The sequence below is a fragment of the Rhinatrema bivittatum genome, chromosome 16 (assembly GCF_901001135.1).
Source record: "Rhinatrema bivittatum chromosome 16, aRhiBiv1.1, whole genome shotgun sequence".
NCBI classification, from domain to species: Eukaryota; Metazoa; Chordata; class Amphibia; order Gymnophiona; family Rhinatrematidae; genus Rhinatrema; species Rhinatrema bivittatum.
The window spans coordinates 19,720,972-19,744,609 of record NC_042630.1 but is presented as its reverse complement, the minus strand read 5'-3'; the positions used below and the strand labels follow the sequence as shown (position 1 = coordinate 19,744,609).

The following is a 23,638-nucleotide window of genomic DNA, read 5'->3' as shown; positions in this document are numbered from 1 at the left end:
ACTGTCCCTGCAAGGCTCGGTGAGCAGGCACCAGCTCCTGCCCGCAGTCTCTCCTGGAGATGGGCACCCATGTGCTAGGAGACATAGCAGGTAGAGGTGGTGGTGCCTGTACAGACTCCTAAGTAGCGTGACAGTGCTGGAGGATAAGGGATGATGCCCAGCTCTTCTGCTGCCTGCCTGACTCGGCCCTCCCACTGTGATTCTGTAAGTGCATCAGATTTGGGTGAAGCTGAGGCCCTCCCCATTCTGATGCCTGTGGGTCAAATACATTCAAACTCCATCCATCCTTTCCTCCCTTCCCCCCCCCCCCCCCCCCCCCCACACAAAATGGCAAAAGCCAAGGCTGTGTGTTAAAACCAGTCTGCAAAAGTTTGCTACTTTTTCCATTCCCTTTTATTTATTTTTTTTAAAGTAAAAGGCTGTTATCTGAGCAGACTTTTAAAAAGGTTGTTGATCCTGCAAGAAAGCATCCTGGGGCCTAGTCTCAATTTCTAAAGACTGAGAACACACTGGCACTTGATCCAATCACTGCTTGAAGAGTCCTTGCCATGTAATCTAGTTTGTTTTTTTTTGTCTCTTCCTCCTCTGCTCTACATTCATTTATTTCAGTCCAGCAAACCCCTCTGACCTTGCTCGCTTAGGGCCTGCTCTTCTGTAGTTTTTCTTTTAAAGTATGCCACGGTGGCCCAATGTCAGGTACCATTGCCCACCAAGCTGTGCATGCTGGGTGGTTCTTGGTGGGAAGCTGGGCTGCTTGTAGCTCAGGAAGAGGCCTCCTCTGCTGGTGGGCAGCCTGACTTCTTTATTGGGCCTCGAACTCGGCCAGTTTCATCACGGCAGTGTCCCCAAAGCGGAAGAAATGGTAGCCGGTCTCCTTGGTCAGGTCGAAGGCTCCCTGGGCCCGGTAGAAATCGATGGCAGGCTGGTTCCAGTCAAGGACAGCAAACTGGATCTGGTTACAGTGCTGATCCCGCCCGATCTGGAAGAGGCCAAAGAGGTTATGGGAGGAGCTGTTCCAGATCAAAATATTAAACTGGCTTTCAAATCCCACCCTATAGTTGATGCTTTTATTCACTCCTGTTTTCTCACCCCCGATACACCTAAAGCATGACGCCAGACAGTCAGATGAAGAGCAAATGGATCTTAAACAGTCATCACAATAACAAGGCAGCAGTGGAGTGAGTTTTGGGGAATAAACATTTTTAAAAGTGTAAGGAACACCTGTTTTTGTCTTCTTTTTTTTTTTTAACCAGGAGTGTACCAACTAGCTGAGGAGGATCAGAGAGATTCAGGGGAGCGGTCTGACTCCCCCCAGAGGGAGGTGCAGATGGTGTGCTCTGGCAGCTTATAAACCCCCTGCCACCATCTTAGCGTGTGGATTTTCAATGCACCTGGAAGCTACTTTGTTTTCTAACTTATTGTGAAAGGGTTTTGCCCCATGTGGGTCAGCCTCTTTAGAGTGATCTATTTCTACCTGTGTTTACTTTTTTTTTTTCAAGCCAGCTGCTGGAGACTTTCCCGGTGAGAGCCCTGGTACCCCTGTCTCCGTGTAAGGGTAGGGAAGAATCTGCTGCTACTTTTCATCTCCTCAGGCAGAGGAGTTTCAAGCGTGAGTTGTCTTTGTGCAATGACTTATCTCCTCATTTGGGAGACGAGGACATTTTTTCTGCCCTTCCTGGCTCTTGGTTTGTTTTTCCCCTTTGTTTTGAGTCAAAAGTCTATTTTTGTTCCTCTTGGACCTTGGTACCTGGGAATTAGTTTCCAATCTCCTGAGAGAAGAGGCATCTTTCATGAGGGAAGGGGGTGACAGCAAGGAGGAACGGATCCCTTGTCCCTCAGCAGAGGGAAGGGCCGGAAGGGACCATTTAAGAACTGTGGTGCTGGTTCAAGTTGTGCCAGCACCTGAGAATAACCACTTGGTGCTTTCATCCGGGATATCTAAGCGAGCTGAGAAGATCGCAGGAAAAGTAAGAGGACTGGGACTTGTTCATTTGGCACTAAATTCTAATCCTTCTATGGCGGGGAGAAGCTTGTGGTAAATTGGGAAGCTGGAAGGCGGCTTACGCTTTCTATAATCTGAGAACTTAGGAGGAGATCAATTGTTAAAGAACTGGCTTCCATAAAAATCAGTCACTTTACAGGAAGGGTGAGGCCACGTTTTACTAATCTTTCTTCTGACGTTTGGTTCATTCACTTTATGTAAAATCAATGTAATCAACTAGCAGGAATGAAGTTGGAAACCAGATTGCTGCTCAGTGTGCTTTTTACTGCTAAATACTGTGAAGATTCGATGCTGTTAACAGAGACTGGGGAAAGGGGCTTGTCGTAGATTAACACAAATAGGCCTAGAAGTTATGCGTCCCCCCCCCCCCCACCACAGCGAGAACCGGACCTCAGAGGTACGAGCTATCCGGGGAGGACTGGTTGCAGATAGAGTCCATATTTATGTTCTATGAGTCCCTGGTCCAGTCTAAGGGCTCCATCCCACCCAGAGGTTACAATAGGTCTGCTTAGGATTTTAACAGACAAACTTAAAACCTGGATATTGGTTCAACACTGCTCTAGGCAGGCCCCAGAGAAAGCTGGTAGGTGCTATATGGCAGCCTAGGCAATACAGAGGAATTAATAGAGGTTGCATGTCACTCTCAAAATCTGCGATCAACCAACAGTTGATAATCCCTTAATTAATTTACTTTAATTATTTCTTCTGCTCATCCATTACAGCTCTGGGCAAAGCAGAGAACATAAAACAAAATATTATAAACACGATTAAAAAAAAATAAACAATATAAAAAAACAATGCTTAGTGCAGACAAATTAAATAATCAGAAAATGCCTGCGAGGCTTTCCAAAAATGAGAAGAGGAAAGGCCTAGATGGATTCAGTCAATCCTTTTCCAAACAAAAAGGGCTTTTGCAATTTCTGGAATTAATAGAGCAGAAATACAGGTCAATAAAACAATATAATAAGGTGAGGCCTAATGGTGGCAGCAGACTTGGACATTGTTGCTGCTACAGAGTCACGGTTCACTGGGGCTCATGATTGGGATATGGCCATCCCGGGCTATAACTTATTAAGGAAGGACAGAGAGGACAGAAAAGGGGGAGGAGACGCTCTTTATGTCAAAAACAATATGCGAGCAACTGAAATGCAAGGGATGCGGGGTAGGGAAGGAGCATTAGGGGCCGTCCTAAAGAAAGAAGGATGGTGCTTCCATTTACACTGGCGGGATCTCAAACAGAAGACCTGCATCGAGATCTAGTGAAAGAGAAGGGAGAAGTGCGGCTCATTGGAGAACTGAATCTGCCAGACGTGGATTGGAGCAGCCCTTCTGTGGAATCTACAAGAAGTAGAGAGACAGTGGCTGCCCTTCAAGGGACTCTGCTCAAACAAATAGTAATGGTACCCATTAGGGAGGGTGTGATACTCGACCTAGTGCTCACTAACGGGGATAATGGCTCTAATGCCCAGACAGGTACCCGCCTCAGCAACGGCGGTCAGATGGTACGGTCTGATATGGCAAACAAGATACAGAGAAGTCACATGAAGAGCAGAGTTCTGAATTTCAAAAATACAGGCTTTGGTAAAATGGGGAACTACCTTGAGGAGGAACTAAAAGACTGGGGAGATGACGGGTGAAGTGGGCCAAACTAAAAGGAGCTCTTACAAAGGCAGCAAATCTTCTACGTAAGAAAAGTAAACAAGTAAGAGGAAAAAGAAACCAATCTGGTTCTCTAAGGAATTGGCTAGAAAAATAAAGGCAAAAAGAACAGTGTTCAAGAAGTATAAAGGATCCCCAACAGAGGAACACGGAAGAATATCTGAGGGAGATGAGGAACAAAATCGAGAAAGCAAAATGTCAAGCAGAGGAAAGGATTGGTAAAGAGAGGTGACAAAACATTTTTCAGGTATATCCGAGAAAGAAGGAAGTGGTAGCGTGAAATAGAAAGGTGACCGAGATCAATGTGTGGAGAGAGACAAAGAAATGGCAGAAATATTAACCAAATATTTGTTTGTGTTCACTAAAGAAGCCCCTGGAGAAGGTCTGTCGCTGGTTGATGAGGACAGAGTACATGCAACCCCGTTTACAGACGAGAATGTATGGGAGGAGCTAGGAAAGCTGAAAGTGGGCAAGGCCATGGGGCCTGATGAGGTTCATCCCAGGATACTGAGGGAGCTCAGAGATGTGCTGGCGGGTCCACTGTGTGACCTGTTGAATAGATCCCTGGAGATGGGAAGGAAGCTGCAGGATTGCAATTGTGGTTCCATTTCACAAGGGTGATAGACAGGAGGCTTAAACTACAAGTTGGTTAATCTCACCTCAGTGGTGGAAAAATCAATGCAGACTGCTGAAGGAAAGGATAATGAACTCTCTACTATCCGGTGGGTTGCTGGACCCAAGGTAGCATGAATGCACCAGGGGAAGGTCCTGTCAGACAAATATGATTGATTCTTTTGATTGGGTGACTAAGGAATTGGATCGAGGAAAAACGCTCGATGTGATCTACTTGGATTTCAGCAAAGCTTTTGATACAGTCCTGCACAGGAGGCTCGGGAATACAATGAGAAGCTTGGGAGTGAGTGCCAAGGTGGTAGCATGTATTACAAACGGGTTGACTGATAGGAGACAGTGTGTAATGGTAACTGGAACCTACTCTGAAGGGATAAAGGTGTTAAGTGGAGTGCCTCAAGGGTCAGTCTTGGGACCGATTCTGTTTAATATCTTTGTGAGCGGCGTTGCAGAAGTATTAGAAGGAAAAGTTAATCTTTTTGCAGATGATACTAAGATCTGCAACAGAGTGGAGTAGAGAGAATGAAAAGTGATTTAAGAAAGCTGGAAGAGTAGTCGAAGATTTGGCAGCTGGGATTCAAGGCCAAGAAATGCAGAGTCGTGCAGCTGGGTTGCAGTAATCTGAAGGAGCTGTATGCGATAGGGGGCAAAAGACTAATATGCACAGACCAGGACAGGGATCTTGGGGTGATAGTGTCTAGCGATTTGAAGGCAGTAAAGCAATGTAACAAGGCGATAGCTAAAGCCAGAAGGATGTTAAGACTGCATAAAGAGAATATTAATAAGTGGGGAAATGCCCTTGTACAGGTCCTTGGTGAGGCCTCACCTGAGTATTGAGCTCAGTTCTGGAGACCGTATCTCAAAAAGGATGGAGGCAGTCCAGTGGAAGGCGACCATAATGGTGTGGGATCTGTTTTGGAAAACTTACGGGGGGAGGCTGAAGGATCTGAATATGTACAGCCTGGAAGAGAGGAGGTGCAGGGGAGATAGGATACAGACCTTCACATACCTGAAGAGTATTGATGATGCACAAACGTCAAACCTTTTCCGTTGGAAAGGAAACTGTACAACTAGGGTTCACGATATGAAATTCCGGGGGTGGAGGGGGGGCACTCAGGAAATATTTCTTCACAGAAAGGGTGGTGGATGCATGGAAGAGGTGGTGAAAACAAGAACAGTAAATGAATTCAAAAGGGCATGGGACTAACTCTCCAGATCCCTAAAGGCTCAATGTTGTAAATGAAGAAAGAGGGACTCAGACAGGAACCAGCAAGGGCCCTGACTTTAACAGTTTGGGAAACTAAGTATGGGGGTAACTTGTATGGCACGGCAGTTGCACCCCCCCCCCTCTTCCATGATACCTTTATGGGGGAGACCTGTATGGTGCGGCTGGTGCTACCATAAGCTTGCTGAGCAGACTGGATGGACCATTTGGTCTTTTTCTGCCATCATTTCTATGTTTCGATGTTAAATTTAGGTGTAAAACTTTTGCATTGGGGTAAACTGCATGAAGCTGCAGTTACTACCCTTAACAGAAGGCATGGGGGTATCCTGCACAGAGCAGCAGTTAAAAGCTTTAACAGAAGGCATGAGGGTAACTTGCACGGAGCGATAGTTACAGCTCTTACCATAAGGCTTGGGGGTAACCTACATGGAGTGGCAGTTACTACCCTTAACAGAAGGCTTGGGCATAACCTGCATGAAGCGGCAGTTACTACCCTTAACAGAAGGCATGGGGGTAACCTGCACAGAGCGGCAGTTAAAAGCTTTAACAGAAGGCATGAGGGTAACTTGCACGGAGCGATAGTTATAGCTCTTACCATAAGGCTTGGGGGTAACTTACATGGAGTGGCATTTACTACCCTTAACATAAGGCTTGGGCGTAACCTGCACGGAGCGGCAGTTACTACCCTTATCAGAAGGCATGGGGGTAACCTGCACGGAGCGGCAGTTACTACCCTTAACATAAGGCTTGGGCGTAACCTGCACGGAGCGGCAGTTACTACCCTTAACATAAGGCTTGGGCGTAACCTGCACGGAGCGGCAGTTACTACCCTTAACATAAGGCTTGGGCGTAACCTGCATGGAGCGGTAGTTACTACCCTTAACATAAGGCATGGGGGTAACCTGCATGGAGCGGCAGTTACTACCCTTATCAGAAGGCATGGGGGTAACCTGCACGGAGCGGCAGTTACTATCATTCACAATTTGCTGGATAGACTGGATGGACCATTAGGTCTTTATCTGCCATCATTACTATGTTTAACCTGACTACTGATATCCAGATTCTTTAAAATATTAAAAGTTTTGTTGTTTAAATATAATCTGGGCAAAATCTTCCTTAACCTCAAGGCATAGATTCGTTGAGAGACAGAGAATTGGTGAGTAGTGAGACTGTTTAGCAGAGGGGAAAGAAACATTTGGGGGGTTTTCTACTTTGTTTCCTGTCCAGTTTGAACCGTAATCCCTCATCTCTGTATCAGGTCCATCTGCTTGAACATTTGTGAACCTACTGAGATTGGGGCTTAGCTCATAGCGTTTCTCACGTTTTCCTGCCCATTAGGGGGATACAGTAGTACATTTCTCTGATTCGCTTTTGGGCAGCTCTGCTCCCTTTGTCAGGTCAAAACAAAATGAGCAGGTCAGAGTCTAAGAGGACATCGCTGGTAGTTGAATTGGGTTTATCGATAAAACAGATTTGCGGATCAGCAGCAATGGACAATATTCTCTTGTAAATTTTGAATGACTCCCTATTTCTTGCTTTATAACTTTGCTTCCGTAGCACAGGTTATACGATCGTCTGCTACGTACGTTACTTGTTTTCAAGCTAGAGTTTGTCTACAGGTTGCAGAAATAAAAAAAAAAAAAAAAAGACGCTGCTTGAATGTACAGACAGATTCACAGCCTAGCGTGATTGATATGTGATATGCGACAGAAGAGACTTTAGGATTACCCTGAAATGTAATCTGTGTTCACCTTCGGGCCGGCGAGCACCCGCTCCCCAACACGCGCCCAGGCCACTCTCCTGGGCACGCGATTCTCTAAAGAAACATATGCAAATTAGGGCCCGCGATAAAAGGAGGTGCTAGGGACACTAGCGCGCCCCTAGCGCCTCTTTTTGGACAGATGCGTCGGCTGTCAGTGAGTTTGACAGCCGACGCTCAATTTTACCGGCGTTGGTTCTCGAACCCGCTGACAGCCACGGGTTCGGAAAATGGACGCCGGCAAAATTGAGCGTCCGTCTTCCAACCCGCGGGCCGTGGGCAGATTTTTAATTTGTTTTTAATTTTGGGGCCTCCAACTTAATATCGCTATGATATTAAGTCAGAGGGTGTACAGAAAAGCAGTTTTTTCTGATTTTCTGTACACTTTCCCGGTGCTAGCCGAAATTAACGCCTGCCTTTGGATTATTTCTCCTTTGGGCAGGCGTTAATTTCTGAGAGTAAAATGTGCGGCTTGGCTGCACATTTTACTTTCTGTATCGCGCGGGAATAACCAATAGGCCCATCAATATGCATTTGCATGTTGCGGGCGCTATTAGTTTCGGGGGGGGGGGGGGGGGGGGGTTGGCCGTGTGTTTTCCACGTGCTATTACCCCTTATTGTATAAGGGGTAAAAATAGCGCGGCCAGACGGGGGCTAACAGTGCGCTCAGCCTGAGCGCACTTTACTGCATCGGCCCGCGTGTTTGCCCCTAAGGCAAGAAAATTTCATCAAGAAATGCATTAAGTAGGTCCAATAAAAAGGTCTCTCTTCATTTTTTATTATTGGGAAACGCTAGTTAGGCTCCGTAGTTGGTAGACTTTGAGGCTCTGCTGCATTAGATCTTTGATTATTGCCTAATTCGCTTTTTTATTAGGTTTATTTATTACGTTCTTGCTAGTGCCTGCCAATTGCTGCCGCCGGGTTAGGATGGGGTTTTGCTGTCCACTTTTGCTTGGCCCTCGCCCCGCGCACTCAGCAGTTAAAGCGAGTTAACTCTTCAATGAGAAAGAAAACGTGGTGCACAGGATCCTGCACGATTTGCACCTCCACAAAGAGTTTCTCAGGCGGCCGAGCGAGCGAGGGAAGAGCTGGGAAACGGATACTCGTGCGAAAATATTTTTGATTCCTCAGAATGCCGGCGAGGGGCCTGATCTCATTAATATACCCATTACCAGGTTCACTGAAGAATAATGTTCCTGAATTTTGTGCCAAATGGGACTGAGACACACACACACACATAATTAGACACCGACCAACGGGACTTTAATTTGGAAGAGCGAAAAGCAATCGGCTACCTCTAGGGTGATGACAGAAGATGATTAGCTGAAATTATGATGCCGTGGTACTTGACACATTTAAGGTTGGTTAAGATGCAAATTAGTGTGGCTCACTTACGCTGGAGGAATTGCAGCCCAGAAGGAAGCTGTTTATAGACACGGCACTTCCTCCGAATGCCGGGGGGAAAATAATGCTTAATTACATGGACAGGACTCCCATTTAATACTAGATGGGTTCATTTCAGGCATCATCTTTCTGAAAGCGATGTACTAACAGTTCCCAAATGGAGAGCCTCCTAAATATAATCTCCCCTCGGTCACCTCTTCTCCAGGCTGAAGAGCCCTAACCTGTGCAGCCTCTCATCACAGGGGAGCCCTTCCAGCGCCTTTAGCGTGATGGCAGAGAAAGATCAGATGGCCCATCCTCTGCATTTATCCCCTGCCTTCTTGAATTTGGGGACACTCTTTTCTAATTCCACTATAACTGCACACATTAGGATAGTTTCTGGGTTTTTTCTCCTCCATTCCTAACATTTCTGTTTGCGTTTTTGACCACCACCACCACACCCGGAGCCAAGGATTTCCACGTATCGTCCACAAGAACTCCGCGATCCTATTCCTACGTGGTGACTCTCGGTACTGAATCCAGCTTTGGATTATTTCTCTCCCGTGGGCCTCACTTTGCACTCGTCCACATGAAATCCAGCTGCCCAGTCTCCTTCTGCCTGCGAGTAAAACTACCTTGAATGATTTTGTGTCATCTGCAAATGTGATCACTTCACTCATGGCTCCCTTTTCCAGATCGTTAATTAATAAGTTAAACCCCAGTCCCAGGACAGATCCCTGGGGCACTCTATCTTTCTCCATTAGGGAAATTCACCATTTAGTCCTACCCCTCTGTTCTTTTCTTTTTACCAGTCTACAGTAAGACGCCTTCCACTATCCCATGACATTTTAGTTTTCTGAGGAGTCTCAAATGCCTTCTGAAAAATCTAATGCACTATATCACCTGTATCCACCTGCTTATTCATATCTTCAAAGAATTGTAATAGTACAGCTAAATCTATGCTGGCTCTGCCCCATATGACCAGTAATTTTGCTCTTAACAATAGCTTCCACCGTTCTACCTGGCACTGATGTCAGAAAGTTAGCCTGATAACTTGGTCCCGCTGACTATATTCACCTAAAGTTATCCGACCACCTTTAGCTGAATAGCGTTCAGATCTAACCGAATGTGTCTGAATGTAACTGGTTAAGTTTAAAAGTTATCTGGCCGCATTCAGCTGGAAAACTTGCTACTTAACTGGCTACATTTTGAATACACCTGGTTAAGTGGCAGCAAAATCAAACAAACAATCATAAAAAAAAATCTTCCGGGCTTTCAGGCTTGATCCCCCAGTCCCTCATCCTGGAAAATATTTCAAAATAAGTGTGGGTGTAGCATCCAACCCCCCCCCCAATTAAAAAAAACCCAACAAAACCCAGCAGTGGGCACTAGCACCCTGAGGCTGGCCGCTATCCTTCCCCAATATTTGCTTGAAAACCATGAGCGCCTTCTGCTCCCCACCCCGGACCCTGCACCCTCTCTGCCACCCTCCCCATCCCCCAGACCCTTTCTTTGGACTCCCAAAACCCCCAACCAGGAGCGTAGTCGCTTATCATCTGCTCCAGTGCTGCTCGTATGGCAATAATGTTGCCCTCCTTCCCGTACCATCATCTCATCCACTCAGCGAGGCTCCTGAGCTCAGCCTGCCTCTGGGGGCCTGCGCCCAGGACTGGGAGCATTTCGGAGGTTTGCTACCCTGGTGGCGCTGGGTTTCCCTTTACTTTCTGGAACCCTAAATGCAGTCCCTAGAAACTCCTTCCTGCACCTTTCTATAGCAAAGGTGCAGACATGGACCACGACAGCCGGCTCCCCCTGAGCACTCTCTAAAGTCCTATCTAAGCAATGTCTGGGGTCTTGTTTGTCTTATTAGATTGTAAGCTCTATTGAGCAGGGACTGCCTTCTTGTATGTTTGTACAGCGCTGCGTATGTCATGCAGCGCTAGAGAAATTTTAAGTAGTAGTAGGGTCTGCTACCTTTGCACCAGGCAAGATATCAAGGGCTCCTCATGGCCATCAGCCACCCAGAGTTCTATGCTTCTAATGACCGAATCACCAATAACAGCAGCAGTCCCGTCCCTGCCCTCCTGGACACACAACTTTGAAGATGCAGCCTGTGGGTGAACACTTTCTATCACTGAAAGGTGAAGCTCTTCCAAGGCAACACCGAGGCTCCCAGAATGGAGGTGGGACTGCTCTGCCACAGGCCTCCTCTCTCTGTCTGCTTCCGCCCCTCTGGCGTCCAGCGATCAGACTTGTTCTCTGCAAGTCGGAGGGTCCCTTACACCTGGTGCACATGCGGAACCTCTTCCTGTGACTTAAGTAAGCCCCTGGGATTGCCTTCTTGTATGGAACAACTTGCACAGTGCTAGCCATGGTGATGGAGGCAGTGTTCAGATGGATCATTTACATATGTAAAATGTTTTGGTTTTTTATCCACACAATTGCTTGTAAAATTGCCCTTGACATGTATGAATATATATATATATTTTTATATAATTATAATTATATAAAATATATATATATATATATATATATATTTTATATAAGTATATTTTTATATAAGTATATTTTTATATATATATAAGTATATTTTTATATAAGTATATTTTTATATACTTCCATCAAATGCAGCAACACTGAGCATCTTCTATTAAACTGAAACAGACAATACCAACCAATCACTACAATGTTTTACTTCTTGTTAAACTTTTTATCTCTCCTCTAACTCTAATCCCAGTTAGAATAACCCCTGTTTTATTGTAACTTTTTCTTCTACGCACTTGTTATACTTTTGTAATGTATACTCTTACGTTTTAGCTATGTACGTTATAATGTATTGCTCACCCCTTGTTTTATGTAAACCGACATGATACGAACTGCCGTGAATGCCGGTATAGAAAAACACAAATAAATAAAATAAATATATATATATATAATTATATAATTATATAATTCTATTCAGCCAGATCTACCACTTCCACATGTAAAAATGTTATTACTAATGTAAATACCTATACCTAATTCTCTCCCTTTTCTTCTCTTCTCCCAGTTCTATTACCTTGTTATTTGTAACTGCTTCCTTCTACACTAATAGGTTATTCAATTGTTCATTGTACTCCCCTGTTATATGTAAACCGGCATGATGTGTTTGCAACATGAATGCCGGTATATAAAAATTTTAAATAAATAAATATATATATATATATATATATATATATATATATATATATATATGCAAAAAAACCCCAATAACAAAAATTATTTGGGGAAAAAGCACTATTATATTCCTCATATAATTAATTTAAAAAATTCTGTAATTTCATAAATATAATTATGCTTTATTGAAAAATATATATTAAATATCAATTTTTCTATTTTTTATAAAACATTCCATCAATAAAATTTTTTATATTAAATTGAACCTTAATAACAATATCCACATTTATACCATCATATACCCGCCTTATATTTGCCCTCTGCTTTATACTACCTCTAATCTCAATCTGTCCCTCAATTACCCAAATAACACCAAAGGATGAAAATTTATAATAATACTGTTGGTCTTCTTATGTGGTAAACACCACTAGATCTATAAACCTATATATTATATAATCATTATTATGACATTTATGTATTATTGTTATTTAGAGACCAAGTCTATGAACTTAGTCTCAAATATCTCTTTCTAAATGTTCAAATGATTTATTTTCAAATCCTCTCCACAATGTGTCCCACTTGTGTTCTTTGGTATCCCAACAAGGGCCTTGTTTCATTTGAACATTTAGAAAGAGATATTTGAGACTAAGTTCATAGACTTGGTCTCTAAATAACAATAATACATAAATGTCATAATAATGATTATATAATATATAGGTTTATAGATCTAGTGGTGTTTACCACATAAGAAGACCAACAGTATTATTATAAATTTTCATCCTTTGGTGTTATTTGGGTAATTGAGGGACAGATTGAGATTAGAGGTAGTGTAAAGCAGAGGGCAAATATAAGGCGGGTATATGATGGTATAAATGTGGATATTGTTATTAAGGTTCAATTTAATATAAAAAATTTTATTGATGGAATGTTTTATAAAAAATAGAAAAATTGATATTTAATATATATTTTTCAATAAAGCATAATTATATTTATGAAATTACAGAATTTTTTAAATTAATTATATGAGGAATATAATAGTGCTTTTTCCCCAAATAATTTTTGTTATTGGGGTTTTTTTGCATTTATTACATGGTAAGCACTATTAATAATACATAACACGTTGCCTTAGTTTTTTATTTTTATATATATATATATATATATATATATATATATATATATATATATATATATATATATTAAAAAACACATTACATGCTTACTTTATTTTTCAACACTAAGCAACCCTTAAACTTTCATTGAACACTGTTTGCCTAGAACTATAGACGAGTGCATAAAAGCAATGCAATTCAAGTTTTGAACAACATAAGCGGCCATCAACCAGCGTTCCCTGTATAATTTTTTGCAGGGAAATCAGACCGTGCATGCTCACGTTCCCTCCTGCTCCCTCTCTGTCTTGGAATATGTAACTCAGCCATTTCACATCTGAAGTGGATTTTAATCTGCTAGGACTCTGAACCTTCGCCTTCCCCGCTGTGCAACCTCTCAAAGTGCCAACAACATGGAAAGTGAGAGAAATAAAGCAGCTCTGACCTTTGCCACCTCCTGCAAGAGCCGTTTCCCCACACCCTGGCCTGTTGAACGAGAGAGAGGAAAGTTTTTTTTAGCGGCAGCAGCGGCAGTGACAAAAAGATGTTTCCTGCCCTCTTGAGCAAGCCCAAGCGAGTTCCACGCCCTCCTCCCTGATCTTTTACATGACCTGGGGGGGTGAAGAGCGTTTATTCAATGCAGCAAACGCATCCCTCCCTCGGCGGTCTGCGTCCAGGCCACGCTCAGCTCCTCTTGATTCTTGTCTTGTGAGGGGGGGTGGCAGTCCCCTGAGACTCCATCGGTGGGGGGGCCAGGACCACATCTCCCGCATTGGCGAGGGCAGCAGCGGCAGCACCAGTGATGCCTCCCGCTCCTGGGCTCCGCTGCTGCCTTCCCCGCAGGGCGGCCTGAAGCCTTACTGCCCTCCACCCCTCCCCCCCCCCCCATCACCGCTGCTCTCCCGCACCCACCAGATTCTTTTTCCACCTCGGGTTCCCGCTTTGACCTGGCGAACCCGGTGGTTTCCCCTCCCTTAGCGCCCGGCGCCGTCAGGGCCCCTCACTGGCCACCGAAGGAGACACGGAGCGGAAGGAACGCCATGAGCGCCACCTCAGAGGAGGGGACGCTCCTGACTCCAGAACGCTTCCTCCGCCCCACGAAGTTGCTCTGCTCTGGGGTGCGCGAACGCAGCCAAGTTTCACCGCCATGCCTGGGATCCCCTCCCCTCCCCCACTTCTCCTGCTGACATGATCTGCCAAGGGCCCTAACTGACCGGGTTTTATAATGCATAGAGGAGTGCGTGACACTTGGCCTTGGCAGATGACATGGGCGGAGGGCGAGGATAGCCCTGGAGCTTTCAGGTTGTTCGGCAGTGGAGTCTTGCAAATGGTGATCGGGCTGGGTGAAAAAGCCCTGCAGACAGCTCTGGGGTGGAAGGCCTGGGCTAGCAATGCTAAGTGGGAGACTCTGGCATCACCTACCTCTGAACGCGGGCATCACATAAAGGTCCTCCAGATAGATAACCCTGCCCTTCATACTGTTATAGCTGAAGATGAACAAGGCAAAGCCAACGATCGTAAAACCTGAGACAGAAACAGCATCAGAGGGCAGAAAAATGTCTTTTATAAAGCACTATCAGTGTGCACAGAGCAGGTGGTTATTATTTACAAAAATACAGATGTCAGCAAATAAGGATCACATGATCCACTCAGTCTGCCCCCATGTGGTCCCCGCCTACCGCGCTGTGTGGCAGGTCTTGCTTCATCTGAGGCCTTCTCCCTTCCCTCCCTCCCTCCACCACTAAGGTCCCTCTGTCCCGTGCTTGAATCTTGCCCGTGGTTGGGCTCTGATCACCTCCGCTGGAGCCCGTTGGGTGGAAGAGGATGTTCTCCTGTTCCCCTTTCAGCCTTCCTCCTGCTTCCTATCATGACCCCTTGCCCTGCTATCTTCTCTTTGCTTGAAAGGTGCATCTTCAGCTCCCTCGCTCTACTTACTTAGCTTGCACCATTTCCAGTTATATTCTGGTACTGCAGAGGGTTGCGTTTGTACCTGGAAGTAATGGAGGGGGAGGTCCCAAGGAGCGGCAGCAGGATTTGAACCCTGGTTTCTCTGGTTCTCAGCCCAGGGCTCTAACCACCAGGCTGCCCCTCCACTCCACACTCACTGCGTGTGGCTTATAGTGCAGCTCAATACCTCTCCTTTGAGCTGCTGCCACCTTATCAATGGGTTTTTGTAGCTGTGGCCTCCGGAACTGAAGAGATCCGGAGAGAGGTAATCCCACTTCCCTCTACTGGTGATCCCTCCCTGTATTCACCCGAATGTACCCTCAGCCTTCCCAGCTGCTTTGTCCCGCCGACTGGCTGCTACCTTCCGCTCCTCAGAAACCCCCCCCCCCCCCCCCCCAGGTTTTTCTCCTGTTTGGTGACTGCTACTGCACCAGCTCCCCAAAGATATCCCACCCTTGGAACTCTGCATTACAACTGCATGATTTTTTTTTTTAATTAAAGCACAGTTGCTGTACCTTCATTTCTCAATTTAAAAAATATCATCTTTTATCTATTTACTCCCTCTGCCATGTCTACTCTGTGGCGCACAATAATTTCATTTGTTTCCTTTATTAAAACTTTATAACCTGCTTGTAAAACACTAAATGTAAAAACAATCATAAACTTCAAATAATATAACATTAAAAAAAAAAGCAATAAAAAGTCCAGCAAAAAACAATCAAAATAAAACACAAATTTAAATTAACTAAAAATTCTACATATTAACAGTGTTTCAGCATCACCAAACTGCGATCATCCACTCTGCAAGTGTAACTTAACTTTTATCAAATATCTTACTGAAAAACTAGGTCTTAACTGCTTTCCTAAAATGGAAGTAATCGGGAATAGAACAAATGTCAAATGGTAGAGAGTTCCATGAAGAAGGTGCTTGATAACCGAATGAGGTTTCCCTGGTGGAATCTTGACGAATTACTGGAGGTGATGGGCATGAAGAAGTCCTACTTGGGATGAACGCAAGGAAAGAGACAGAATATAAGAGACTAACATTTTAAAGAGATAAGATGGGAGACCCCTTGAGAGAATATGAAAGACAAGAGATAAGACTTTAAATTGAATCCTATAAGAAACTGGTAACCAGTGCAACTGTCCCAAAACAGGTGACATATGATCGAACTTAGGGAGGCCATAAATCAACCAAGCTGCGTTATTGTGCAATAACTGGAGATGCTTTAATTGTGAATCAGAGACCCCAAGTAAAAAAAGGACTTGCAATAATCCAGCTTTGAAATCACAATAGATCTTTCACTTTTAATAATGGGTGGATTTTCCTAATATACCTCAAAGAACAGAAAGACATTTGTATGGCCACTGAAATTAAGTTTCAGATGGAAGGGTCAGAATCTAGCTGAACACCTAATGAGACCGTCATGGTTTTAAAGGTATAGCATATCATCTGCAAACAGGGTCACTTCCCATTTTAACCTGTAACCCTGGCCTAGTGTATACTAATGTAAACCTGTGTTTTTAACATGCAGAGTCTTCCACCTGGAAGGTCCACCAGGAGTTCAAAAGCTGGATGTATTTGCTGACTTTGAGAATCTTCCAGCAATGGAAGGTTCACTATGGGTTCAGAAGTGTCGGGGAGTGTTTTCTATCCATTAACTTAGGTAATCTTCTAGCTCAGGAGACTCAGAAGAAGCTCAAGGGGTGTGTATGTAATTCACTGGAATGACAGGAAGGTTCTCCCTCCCCAGCGGGGAGGGCACAATGTTAAGGAGCATAAAATAGGCCTCCCACGAGGCACTGGAGGAGTCTTGTTGGAAGAATTTTGAAGTCGAAAGGCCTGCGTCGTTGAGCTGGGAGACAGGAGAGGAACAAGCAAGGTTCCACGGCCTGGCCCGGGTTTCCAATCCTTGAAATCAGTGGAAGAGAAGGGAATACTTCCACTGGGAAGGCAGGAGGAAGCAGAATCTTCTATCCACCAGTAGAGAGTGGGGAGAGGGGGCTTGGAGAGCTCCTGCAGGTGCGAGTGCTTGCTTGGATACCTTTCCGGAGGGAAAAGGCTTACATCGCATAAGAGCTGTGCCTTGTGAAAGTGTCTGGGAAGATTTTGGAGAACAGAGGTGATTTTTCTATGACTGTGCAATTGTTGGGAATTTGTTCGGAACTTGCTTTTTGAAGCCACTACAGCTGTGCTGTGGACTCTGTCCAAGGAAAAGGCCTGAGAATCCCCCGAATCGAGGCCTCCTCATCTTCCAGCCTCTCTGCGGGACTCTGCCAGCAGGCGATAAGGGAGGAGGGATTCCCTCGCCTGCCTGGGAGCTTCCCACGCTGCTGTGACTGCACCTATGATCGCCGCTGTTCCCGTGCTCACGGGAAAAGGATCTGTGGAGGCTCCCGACGACCTCGTTGGTCGTTCACAGGCTGAAACAGAGCCTGCACTTTTACCTGACAAAACGGAGGCCTGCAACGTCCGAGCTGCCTTCTCCCCCCGAAGACGCAGCGCGTGCACAAATTTTGCGCAGTTGTGACAAGCACGTGTATCCCCGCACTAGAGGCAGACCTTGCCGCAATCTTTGGCCCACGCCATGTATGTCTCTCACGTGCGCTGTCTCCTCGTCGCTCGCTGTGGCAGTCTCGTCAACGCCAGGACCCCCTAGCTACTGCCAGCTCACATGTCCCACACATGCTGCCTCCTCGTTGCTCGCCTCGGTGGTCTCGTCGATGCCAGGACCCCCAGCTACCACTGGCTCTCGTGTGTGTGTGTGGTGTGATCACCAATTCCTCACAGAACCAGCCAACGTTGAGAACCCCTTTCCAGGCTGCCTTGTCATTTATAGATAAAGACAAAAGCACTTTCCTGAATGCTGCAGAGCAGCTGCTGGTTCCCGAGGATCTCCAGGGGATCGAGGGAACCGGACCACTCACTAATCGTAACCCCTCCATGTCCAGGGATGAACCACCACCAAGGGTCCCCAATCCCCTGGCCTGTCCACTTCAACCAGGGAGGATGGCGCCACCGGGAACCTAACAACCCCCCTACTATCTGCTGGAGACAGAGAAATACTGGGTGGCTGCAGGTGGCACACCAGGTTAAGTAGCAGTGTCCGAAAAGCTTTTCTTCTCTGTCTCCATCTGCTGGCAGGGAGGCAAAACCCAGGAGTCTGGACTGATCTGAGGTATGATCAAATCTACGACTCTGGTCACTTCATTAAGGAAATCAATTACATTGGTTTGGCAAGCTTTTTCCCCTGGTGAGACCAATGTCGCCGAGGACCCTGTATCCCACGGGTTTCAAGGTACTGCGCTATCCTGTCCTTCAGCAGTGCTTGCATTCCTTTATCCACCATGGAGGCGAAGCTATAGATTTCTGTGTTCCCTCCCTTGTGGAGCGGTGCTACATCTGATCTTCTCCAGTCTCTTGCGAACCCTTCCTGCTTCAAGGGATAAAGTTCAACAAAGCAGTGAGGGATGCAGTCAGTGACTCCTTTAGCCCTGGCAGGTCCCAGAGCTTTGTTTACTTTCAATTGGGCCAGTACCTTGAGTAGCACCGCCTCAGGATAAAGCTCCACCAGTGTTCACAGCACTGAACGGCTACAGAGTGATGGTTATTTATCAAACAACTGCTCTGTACATGGCACTGTACAGTCACAGAGCTGTCATTATTCATAAAGCAATGTCACTGTGCAAAGCGCTGGACGGCTGCAGAATGGTGCTCGTTACTTATATAATGTACGCGCCCTTCGCAGCTGAAAGATTCCTGCTGATTTCTGCTTACTTTTCTCTCCGTGGAGGTTTGTCAGCTACTTCCTGGTTCCTGTGCCTGACGTCATCAAGGGGAGGGGCCGGTAGTGCTAAAACTGGACCCCCCCTCGGCGCGCAGTCACCGTCCCGGCGCGCGGTCGAAGCCGCTTTTCCGGGTTACTTTAAAGACTGAAATCGGAGAGTGAAAGTAAATGAAGAAGAAGTAATGAATATTAAGTAAGTTGTAATATTTAATTTCCCCTTCAAAAGTTCTAACACTCTCTGTCCCTCACTGAAGGTCTCTATATTATTAAATTAAGGTGACGTCTGAGAAGGATATAGCCTTATTAAAGTATGCCTCATACTAAGAGGAAGGGAAGATTGCGCCCAGAGACCCCGACTGCTCCCAATCTAGCTTCCTCCCAACCGCTAATTGAAAACTTTCTCAGAACATTAAATGCAGATACTCCGGGTGCATCCGAACTAGATATGGAGCAGGAGCAGCTACCATTATCTCAGGAACAATTTCAGACTTCTTTAAGCTCCGGAGCACCTTTGACTCCAGAACCGCCTAAGTTTTCACTCAATCCAGGTTCAGAGGGGTTGAATCCTACCAAAGATGTGGACTCAATGCCCATCCTCGGGGAGGGACTTGGAAATGGAGTGAATATAGGAGGAAGTTCCAAAGATACTTCGTTGGTAGTAGTAGAGGAGAGCAATGAAGGAAGATCTATATCTTTGGATCCCTCTACATCAACACCTAAAGGCGCTAAAGGAGGGGTAGGGCTTGGTAACTACTCACAACCTGGTGAAAGTGTCATTAAGAAAAGAAATCCTCAATTTAAGGAAAATTGTGGTGTCACACTTGAAAATATATGGGAAGTTTTAATGGATTTAAAAACATCTATGAAAAATCTAGAAGTGAAAATGTCTGAAGTACAAACACAAGGGAAAATTGTAGAAGAAAAAGTTAAGAAAAATGCTGAGAAATGTGAGATTTTAGAGAAACAATTAGTTCAGATTCAGGAAGTACAACTAGGGCTGATAAAAGGAGAAACCTCTAACTCTAGAAGGTTAGAGGTACTTGAAAATAATTCTCGTTATAAAAATCTGAGAATATTGAATTTCCCCTCAGTTAAACTAATATCTCCTTTGGAACAATTTAAGAGATTTTTGATTGAAAATTTATTAATTACCTCTGAGAATATGCCCTCTTTAGAAAAAATCTTTTATATTGTTTCAAAAAAACAAGAAAACTGTGATGTGTTAAATCAGACCCATCCTTTAGTAAATCTTACAGACTTTATTGAAGAATCAATGGAAAATCAAATTGAGTCAAGAGGTACCTTATGTGTGAAGTTTCAAAAGATAGAAGATAGGGATAATGTGTTAAAATTATTCCTAAGAAACCGGGAAAAGTTATATCTTAACGGGAAAATTTGGATGTACCCAGACATTACAAAAAATACACAGATAAGGAGGAAAAACTTTCTTCAGATGGGTCCAGATGTTAAGCAACTGGGAGCCCAGATGACAGTTTATTTCCCCTGTAAACGTATCGTTAAACATCTAAATGAGCGATACGTATTTTTAGAACCATTGGAACTCAAAAAATTTATAGACTCAAGAATTAAAAAATGAACTTTCACCAGGTTGGTCATTGGTTTATATATTTGTAATTGCATTTAAACGCACCTATTCCTTAAGTAATTTTGCTTAATTATGCTCCAGACTAATTGAATTGGGGCCTTCCTTTTCCTTATAACTGGCAATGTATAAAGAATTTTCCTTTAATTTGTTTGTCTTGCGTACTGATCAATTTGATCAATTATATACATAAATTGCCTTGTAATTGACATGTTTATTTGCTGTCAAAATCTTTTTAAACTGCATAAATAAATAAATTTAAAAAATAATGTACGCAACACAGTAGAGTCACAGAGCAATGAGCGTGTCCAGTGCTGTGAGGGGACAGGGAAAATACAGACTCTCCCGGCTCCCAGGGCCTGCGTTAGACGCCCTGGGATCCAGGGCAGAAGCTATGCAATGGGTTCAGCCTCTGCCAGGCAGCCTGAAGCTCTGCCTCAGTGACATTACTTAGCTTTGCCAAGGGAGCCCCTTCTGACGCCGGGGCCATGTGGGGGTTCTCGGGCAACTGTTGAGCTTGCCACCTCCCCCACCTTCGCCCTCCCACCATAATCAACTCTGCCAGCCACCTGTGTCACCGTCTGGGGGGCGGGGGGGGGGGGGGGGAGATGGAATCAGAAGCAAATGAGGAGTCGTAAGGTTATGGAGTTAGAAGATGCAGAGGAGGGTGTGGGAGCTGCGACTGAGGGGAAGTTACCTTCTTGGCTCTTCTGCCCTTCGGGGAGCTCAGCAACGATACTTTGGTAGAAGGGGTGCTGGGTTGAGAAGCCATCCTCAATCAGTGCTGGGAGAGGCAGACATTAGCAGGGTGGAGAGGAGAGGAGGCGACAAAAGTAAACAAAGAAAAATACATTACACATATGTACAAAATTCTCTTCCAAAACCTTGCCCCATGTTATCTCTAGGAAACGACCTCCAGATTGATCTCTCAAATTTCCTCCTGATCAATCCTGCCTCCCCCCTCCCCAAAAAACAGCTTTGAAGTCTCCGATAAAAGTCACCTCCAAGCCCTCCTCTCCTCTCCCAGAGAACCCAAACTGTCGCAGGCTGATGACATCATCATACCGAAGCACATAGGTGCAGGGAGAGCAACTGTGACATCATCAGCCATGCGCCTTTTTGATAGGACAGTGCAAGTGTCTCACTTTAAAATGCCCCGGTCCCCTGCCCCCAGCTCTTTGTCTCTCACCTTCCTCTGTCACTTGGGTTTCGTAAGAATGCTTTTCATAGGCCCCTAGCTCCTGTGGTAGCAAAAGGACAAAGTTAATATAGCAAAATTAATTCTGCTTTTCATAAGGAATAGAACAAAGATTAACAACCAAAAAACAATATTTGAGTTGTTTGACTCTGCTTTTTTAGGCACAGGCTGAATGCATATTTTGAGTCGGGAAGGGGATGGAGAGCTGCGTCCCTGACAGCACCCTTAGCCGCTGCGGCCACTTACCTGGATAACTCCTGTCAAGGAAGCATCCCTCCCCCCTTCCCAAATGTGTGTTCAGCTTGTGCCGAACGCACATTTTACATTCAACGCACATTTTATTTTAACCCCCGATGCATTTGCGTAGCATCAGTTTACTGCATCGGGAGTTAAACTTTTTTTTTAAGGATTTCCACAAGGCTGTTGTGGTCCATAAGCATCCTAGGCGGCCGCTGTGCACATCCCCAGGAGCCCTGTGACAGTTCAAGGGCCTTCCCATGGCTTGACCTTACCTTGCTGGACTGCCTAGCGCAGTTGCCTCACAAGAAGCTGCAAGAGCTCCCCATTCCCCCCCCCCCCCCCCAAGCTCTGAATTCCTCTTTATATAGCTCCCAAGGACCCCCACCACCATTAAAGAAACTACTAAATCCTCTCAATAAACCTCCGCTGTAATGTACATCACCAGCACCCTCAAGCAGAGGTTAAGTGACAGCCCTTGACTTGTTTCCAAAGGATACATTTAGGGCTCCCATCGCACATAACACGTGAGCTACTCCAGAAAAGTATTCAGTTCGTCCAATCGAAAGCTATCACCTTAGATTCATTTGTTTTTATGCTAACTTATTTCTGTGCATGCAGGTGGGACTAACATGGCAGCCGTGCTACTTTTTCTTATGGGAATCAGAACTACATCTCCCTGCATGCACTGGGGGCGGGACACTTACAGGGAGTGGGAAAAAAAAAAAAAGGCCCGGGGACGGGACCGGACCGACCCCCACCTTTATCATGCGCAGGATGTCGCGGCAGTCCCCTGCGCTGGCCGGGCGGATCCGGCAGGCCATGCTGTCCGTGAGGGAGGGAGCTCTGGCCGTCTGGATGTGACACCGCCTGCCCGGCGACCTCGGCTTCCTTCGCTTCCTGCCCTCTCTGGGGACGCCGCAGGCGGACGGGCCCCCCTAACTCCTCCCTTCCGGGCCAGAGGACATTTTTTGGTTTCTTTTTTTCTTCTTTGCTGAACAGGCAGGTTCTGTTGCAGAAGTGATTAAAGACCAGAGTGTTCCTCTGCCTGTCACTCTTTTCCTGCACTTTGCTGGAGTCAATTTTGCAATTCCCAGCCCCTGCGCTCTCTGCGTTTTGCCGGAGTCACTTCTGATATTTCCATCCCTTGCCCTCTCTTCAGTTCGTTGGAGATTTCTCCGGTATTTCCAGCCCCTGCCCTCTCTGCCATTTCCTGGAGTCTCCTCTGCTATTTCCAGCCCCTGCACTCTCTGCATTTTGCTGGCATCTCCTGTGGCATTTCCAGCCCCTGCCCTCTCTGCATTATGCAGGAGTCTCCTCTGCTATTTCCAGCCCCTGCCCTCTCTGCACTTTGCTGGCGTCTCCTCTGCTATTTCCAGCCCCTGCCCTCTCTGCACTTTGCTGGCGTCTCCTCTGCTATTTCCAGCTGCTGCGCTCTCTGCTGGAGACTCCCCTGGTGTTTTATTCTCCTGCGCTCTCTGCATTTTTCTAGAGTTTGGTCTATTATTTTCAGTCCCTGCTGGAGCTTGAAGGTATATTAACCCTTTCATTGTGAATACACATCTAGCCTTCGTAATTCTGTGCGGTTGATCATGAATTTTGTAGTTCTGATGCCTCAGTAAAAAAAAAACAAAAAAAAAACATACACAACAAGTTGGTAGAACATTTGTGAACAAAATATGTTCCTGAAACAATGTATCCTGTCAAGTGGTCAGATTGCAAAACTACAGCCCTGCAGCTTTTACATTCATTTTATCCTGCCTCCCCACATCCATCAGCTCCACTAGCGTGCAACCTTGTCCTTGTCACTTAACGTCTCTGTGCGCAAACGCAGAAGGAACGCTCTTTTGGATGGGACAGCGGCTCATGCACATGAATGATACTGCAGGGAATAACAAATACTGTTCTCTTCAGCTGGGTGGCTTTTTACCACATTTTGGCAGGC

The 23,638-nt window shown here is 45.4% G+C and overlaps 1 protein-coding gene across 1 annotated transcript; it reads right to left on the bottom strand.

The window, feature by feature from the left end:
- Positions 1 to 375: 375 nt before the first annotated feature.
- On the bottom strand, positions 376 to 23,084 carry LOC115077174 (diamine acetyltransferase 2-like). Its single transcript, XM_029579428.1, has 6 exons — positions 22,455 to 23,084; positions 21,448 to 21,499; positions 20,956 to 21,042; positions 14,343 to 14,444; positions 13,366 to 13,406; positions 376 to 979 (listed from the first exon to the last, which is right to left on the bottom strand). Exons 1-6 carry the CDS (start codon positions 22,515 to 22,517, stop codon positions 803 to 805), a joined length of 522 nt encoding a protein of 173 aa, XP_029435288.1. The 5' UTR covers positions 22,518 to 23,084; the 3' UTR covers positions 376 to 802.
- Positions 23,085 to 23,638: the final 554 nt, after the last annotated feature.